Source organism: Limulus polyphemus, unplaced genomic scaffold (assembly GCF_000517525.1).
Source record: "Limulus polyphemus unplaced genomic scaffold, Limulus_polyphemus-2.1.2 Scaffold11, whole genome shotgun sequence".
Taxonomy (NCBI): Eukaryota; Metazoa; Arthropoda; class Merostomata; order Xiphosura; family Limulidae; genus Limulus; species Limulus polyphemus.
Genome location: NW_013665621.1, coordinates 543,086 through 550,064, shown reverse-complemented (window position 1 = coordinate 550,064; position 6,979 = coordinate 543,086). Strand labels below are relative to the sequence as shown.

At 30.6% G+C, this 6,979-nt stretch overlaps 1 protein-coding gene across 2 annotated transcripts in view; it reads right to left on the bottom strand.

The window, feature by feature from the left end:
* Positions 1–339: 339 nt before the first annotated feature.
* The window catches only part of LOC106478618 (selenide, water dikinase-like), a 30,505-nt gene continuing 23,865 nt past the window's right edge, over positions 340–6,979 (bottom strand). The window contains exons 6-7 of one of the 2 annotated variants that reach the window (XM_013939177.2): positions 3,819–4,031; positions 340–1,530 (exon numbers count right to left, since the gene is read on the bottom strand). In XM_013939177.2, the coding sequence (XP_013794631.1) occupies positions 1,346–1,530; positions 3,819–4,031 (398 nt within the window). In that variant the 3' untranslated portion in view covers positions 340–1,345. The remainder of the gene's footprint in view (positions 1,531–3,818; positions 4,032–6,979) is intronic. The other variant, XM_013939185.2, reaches the window with a different exon arrangement.

The following is a 6,979-nucleotide window of genomic DNA, read 5'->3' as shown; positions in this document are numbered from 1 at the left end:
AGTGTTGGTACTCAACCCTGGGTCTTCTAGTACCAAATTTACAATACACTAATAAAGCATGTACTCTCTAGCTATATGGTAGTAATAATTAAATAAGTGCAGAGACCAGTCAGATAAAAAAAAACAAAAACATTAAAGGTTCACAAGCTGAGTAACTACACGAGGAAAGAACCTTTGACTTGACAAGAAATCCACACTGTTTTTCAGTGAGAACAGTAATTTACATGTGGTAGAATCTGAATAAAATGGTAAAAAAAACATGTTGCTTATTTCCCTTACACCCACGTATTCAATGCAAATAATGTATTAAAATTCCTTAGAAAAACCAATTCATAGCCATTTGATAGTAATGTTATATTACTTTACAAGGAATTCATTTTATCAAATAATACATTAAACTTATTTCAAAGATAATTAAATGTATGGCCTATACAAAGAATGAAACAATCAGACATATTGCTAGGCACTGGCACATGAGACGCATGCCACGATTCTATTTGACAGTGCCCCGAATCCCCAGTTGGTGTCTTGAAAAATTAGAATAGAAAACCATGATTGATATCATACTGAAATGCTAAAATTCCCATGCCTATAGGCCCAAGCCCCAAATCTTTTAGCACCTAGCAACACCTCTGGAAACAATAAAAAAAAAACTATTATAATTTTCATTCACTAGTGATAATGTAGACAAAGTACTTTTCAACTTCTAGGTTTTTACAAACAAAATGGCTTAGTGTGATGAGTTTTCTTTAAAAGAAGTGTATTAAAACTAATACTGTAATAAAGATGTCCAAAGGATAATCTGTTAGTACACAAAATTTGTATATTAAATGTGTTAAGTGCAACAAAACATTGCAACAAAACTAATGTAAGAAACAAAAAATATTTTAATATCCATAATTTCCTAAGTCTTCAAATTAATTTATTATATCTTTGGAAATAGCAAGTCAAGAGCTCCATTTTAATAACTGAACCACTAATCTTCATCTATTCCAATTCTCAAGAGGAGAATTCTCAGAATAGAATCATTCCATGGACAGCCAATGCAGCATCACACAAGGTTGTTAATAGATGGTAGGAAACATCTGCTGCTCAATCCAGATTTTACCTGACCATATATATCTACAAGGTTTTCAAACAGACTTGGAAAAACTGTTGTCAAAATGTGGTATCTAAAAACTTTGTTTTTATCACGAAAAATAATAAAATTATGAAAGCAAAATGTATCCAAAAGCTTCAGAAACATAAGAGGGCTGAAATGGATTAATTTCAAAATGAATAAAGTTCATGGAATGAAACTTTTGCTCCCACAACAGTTCACAATGTGCAAAATTAGCTAATAATGCTACCAAATCTCTCCATCTTTTTCTTTAGCAGGAACCTCAATGACTCTGGGTTTTTCAATAATGCGTGCTTTTCGATTTCCTTTCTCTACAATTCCAATGATCCAAGCTTGATAGCCTTCACTTTTTTCTATGTCTTTACAGTATGCAGCTGCTTGTTCTCGTGGCAAACAGATCAGAAGGCCACCTGAAACAATACAAGCATTAATGTTACAAGACACACTTACTTGTTCTCATTTTGAGCAGACCAGAAGACCAACTGAAACAATACAAACATTAATATTACTTTACAGTTGCTTGTTTGCATATCAAGCATATTAACTCTTTCAGCACAGGCTTGATCCCTGGAACCAACCTCATAACCATTTTGTGCTTGTTATAGTTTTCATGCTATAACTTTTAAATTAGTAAACATATGTTAATGAAATTTGGCAGATTATCAGTAAACATTACAATACTTTCACACGCAAAATATCAATTTTTTTTTAAGTCTTAAGGTTTGTAAAGAAATGTTTTTCTCATGCCTTCCATTTATCTTTTCGCATCTTGCCTATCCAACATGCAAAGTACTTTTCATTTTAAGATTTCACATGCAAAATCTTTATAATGTCCAGACAGTTATCAAATGTTTCTTAAGAAAAAAACTTTATATTTTATCTCTTACTTTCAGTAACGAATCACTGTACGGGTTTGGTCGATTTGACCAATCTCGTAACCAAGTTAAAAAAAAAAGGAAACAAATATAAATTATGCCTTTTCATTCTAGAATGACTACAAATTATAACATGAAAACATAAATGTTTAGACTAAATAGCTTAAATCTCATAACATTATACATTTATATATATATATATTTATTATGTTTATTATATTGACCTTTGAGCTATGCCTGGCTAACAATACAGAAGCAGCACACATGTACTCATGTTACCATATCCAGTAATATAAAACTGACTTTTAGTCTTTACAAAGTCACCTGTCTTGGTTTTAATTTAATAAACTAGTATTTTGTAAAATACAGTCACATTTCCATTATTATACATTATATATGTATATAGATTATTGCCACTTAGAAATAAGTTCTTAAACTTGTTTTTCTTAAAACATAGAATAGTAACTAAATAAGTAAAGCAAACAATTATCACTTCAAGTTACAACTTTTGTACTCGGTTGCTGCTTGTCATTAAAATTGGATTATTCATGTCATATATAGAAATAAATGTATATAAGCATTTCCAAAAATGGAAAGAAGTGGGCGGGTGCCATTGGGTTTGATTCAGTACATAAGTGATATCTTAGCAAATTGAAAGATAAGAGGCTCTTATTTTATGTGTGTATAAATAAATTTGCTACATGTAATAAAAACAGTTATGGTCACTTTACCATACCCATTACAACAAACACTCCAGCACCTGATCAAAAGAAATGTAGTTTCTTTAATATAAGAACCACCATATCAATCCAAACCCACAACTCATTTCACATTGTGTAGTGTTTACATCAAGGTTCCTTTAATATGCTAGTAATTTTTTTTTCTCCCAAAGGATAACTGATCCTAAAGAGTGATATTTACATTTTTATTCTTATTATAATTTTGTAATAAAAAAAAGGAGCTGTACTGTTTAATAACAAGTTTACAAATCTTGAGAAAATATCAAACTGATAAATATCTGATTATTTTGGGGCATTCTGCATAGGAGTTGCCTTTATGCAAAATGTTGCATTAAATCAAGTATTTATGTAACAAAAGATAATAAAGAGATATCTTATAGTTAGTTTTATTTTAAAATGTAGATTATAACTGCCAATTACAAGAAAAAATATTTTTTCAATTTTTAATTAAAACTACACAAAAATCAGAAGACTTAGTAACAGGGAGGAAAATAAAAGTAACGATTCAAAGGGAACAGTTTTAATTTCCATCATATATGTATCAGATTACAAAGGATTCACTATATAAATAGTAATATACACTGATGGTATCAAGTAAATATCATTATTCTTACACTAGATGCTTTCAGCTTCAGTTCAATTCTAAGAGGCACTTTTTATATGGTGCAACTTGAAGCTTGAGAAGTGTAAATGAATTACAACCTGTTCATGTTCCATGAACTATTATAGTAGATACATACATTTATGATGAAAAAAAAAACCTTATAAAAGTTCCACACACTTGTGATTACATAAGATCATGGAACACTTCTTATAGCAGTAATGTCTTCCTGGAAATACATGGTAGCAACCCTGAATCACATTAGACTTTTCAAGAGATAAACTAACTAATTTACAAATTTCATACATTTCAATATTTCTTATAAAACTGTACATACATAATCAGGCAGTACAACTTCAAATTATCTCCTTATTTTAAAATACTGTTAAAGTAAATTCAAATTTTAAAAAATCTAATTGTGTAACAGACAATCTTAATGTTGTTTTTAAATTCAAAACTTAAAAAAACATTTTGAGGTTCACCTGAAGTTTCTGGTGAATGCCCCTGAAGTAACTGAAACATGTTGCCACAAGCTTTAGCAACAGCTGCCATCTTAGCAATAATGGGAAGATTGTGGATCACAAATGACACTTCATTATTCTGACTCTTAGCAAGATTCTGAGCATGACCTAAAAGACCAAAACCAGTCACATCTGTAGCACCATGTGCATTGTACTTGTGCATGAGTCTGGCACCTGGAAATCAGAATAAAAATAACAAAAATAATCAGAAATATATAATGAACTAGATTAACCCCCCCCCCCTTCTCCCCATTTTTGATGCTGAACAAGTAAAATCATTTTACATTTCTCAAGTAAAAATAAAAATGTGGATCATTGTTCTTTAGTCATCAATATTTAAAAAAACAAAAGTAATTCAGAAATCTTACACAACTACTTTTCCACTTCGAGACATACATACATTTAATGACAGAATGATCACAAACAAGTTAATTAAATAAAACCTTTCAACGTAATGTTATAATTAATATTATTTTTTCTCTAACAATTTTATTTTCTAAACTACTGATACAAAAGTAAGTTATTTAGATAAATATTTTTCTTTTAAGCTGAATTATTCCTCTTGGAGCCATCATTTGTCATGCCAATTATAACTTTCTTAGAAGTTTAAATACACTTAGGCAGTAGAATATCAGTATGTTGTACTGAAACATGGTTTTATACTTTTACCGCATTTTCTACGACCAACATTTTTTTCCCAAGGATAGAAATTAACACAACATTTATCCATCTACTATTTTTGGTGTCAATGGTAAAATTTTGTTACAAATACTGTATCTTTCACCTTTTTTGTTTTTAAATCTTAAAAGTGAAGATCACCCAAGAACTAGTTTCTAATTTTGATTTAATCTTGATCATAAAACTACATACCTAATTAGTACATACACCTGCCTTAGAAACTAAAATAAATATGAACTACTGGTGTCACTAGGGAATAGATTAAAACACTTGTATAATAATGTAAAGCTTTTGTTTGTTATGAAGTTAACTGTAAGGAATATCAACTAAGGTTGAGAGAGGTGAGAAGGCAACAAACTTGTGGTCAGTCTCCAAGCAATTAAGGGATTAGAATGCTCTAAGTCATTACAAAATAACTGGAGAATGGCAGCCTTTCTAAGTTAAGTAGTACAGAGACTACAAGACCCTTATGCTAATGAAATGCTTTACACTGATATACAGAAACCAGGTGCAAGGGCAGAAAGGGAGGAACTTATTCAGTGTGGGTTTGAGAAAGGAATATAAAACACAGGAGTTCAATGAAAGAAAAAAAATATGATGACTAGGAGCTGCGAGAGAAAACAAATAAATCAAGAGGGGTAAAGGAAGAAAGTAATATGCTGCCAGTAAGAAACAAAACTACTTCTAAATCTATGTATTATTAATTACCAGTAATAGATTGCCATTTGTTATGCTTACATTGGTATGAGTCAATTCCTGATGGGAGTAGGATCAACATAAATAAAGTTGATGGACATATAGGAAATAATAGTATGAGCATAGCATGATCTATAACAGTCCCACTTCTGAAACCAAAAAGTTAGAAATAGTCAACGTGCTCATTCACTTGGAGACATTGCAAAACAAATTTCATACCAATAATGAAAATTTGTGAAATTACATGGCTATTTGTGTTTTAATTATTTAAGCACTTTACACTTTAGCACTAACTATATATGCACCACAATATGTGAATGCAAAGTCAAGTGTGAGACATTACAGTTTCATTAAGCTTATCTACTGACTTACATTGCCCATGAATTGGTGGGATAGTCAGAAATATTACCGAGCTTGATGGTTGCAAATTTAAGCCATGTTGATCAGTCTCAAGAGAAAATACATTGTGTTCATCATAAATTTTATTATTTGTCTTAACAGAACCCAAAACAATGATAAGAATCCAGTAATTTCACATACAGACAAAATGTCTTTTGTGTTCATTTTGTATTTATCACCTTCTATGTGCAATGTTTAGTTTTGAAACTACCCTCTCATGTTAGAAGCATTTGTCTTTTACTCAATTATACACACAGCCATGCCTTTATCCCATTTATAATACCCAATTTATTACTTGTATAAATGTAATCAGCCTAAGAATGATTATATATACTCTTTCCCAGAGAAATCAAGCAGAACAGATGACTTCTTCATAAAAACTGTGTGAACGAATGGCTGGTATTTCTAAACACAGCAGTAGCTTATGACTGGAAATAACCAAGGCTAGTATTACAGTGTTACAACAAGACATACATTATAATCAAGGCCCTGCTGAAGGATGAAAAATGATGAGAAACATATTTAGTACTCAGTTTTTCTACTTTAAGTTACAATCAAACACTTTTCCATACTTTTTCAAATTTTCATCAAAAAAGCACTTTTCAAGAACAAGGCTTAAAATTCAAAACTTTTTCAAACCTGATCAAACTGTTTGTGCTAACTTAACAGAAAAGAATTACCTGATATAAAACTGTCATTTTAAAACTTAAAAAAATTTTACTATCTGAAACACATGAATTTGTGGTCAGTTTCAGTAGTCTTGTTACCATGCATGCACACACACACACAATTCGACAATTCCTGACAAATTCAATCTTAAACATTCTGAAAAAAAACTAACAAGAAATTTGGAGTTCTACAAATTAATGGGTATAAAAGCTCAAATTTCCAATTTAATTTGGAAAATAAAGCTATACCTTTTAATATATAAAGAAAGAAGACAGTTTTTATAATGCCCTGTCCATCAACTAACACCTGCTTTTCTAATAATGACCTTTAACACAAAAACTGTTTTATCTGGCATGTGTAAATTAATTTATCTGGACACAATAGCTTAACAGTCAACAATTGAAAAGATTTGTCAATAGGACTTCAATTCATACTGAGCCTCAAATTAACAATTTTAAACATACAAGTATCTTGCCGAGACCACAGAGGGAATGAGTGAGATTGTTTGTGTGTGTGTACTGATTTCACCTAAAAGCTATAAGGTGATGTTTCCCCAGAATAACAGGAGGTCCAGAAAAAAAATGTTTCATGGAGTAAATCTGAAGTTCCTGATTTTCATGGAGTTTGAAGAATGAAAAAGACTGGACACAATGTATATTTAATACAAAATAAAACTCCCC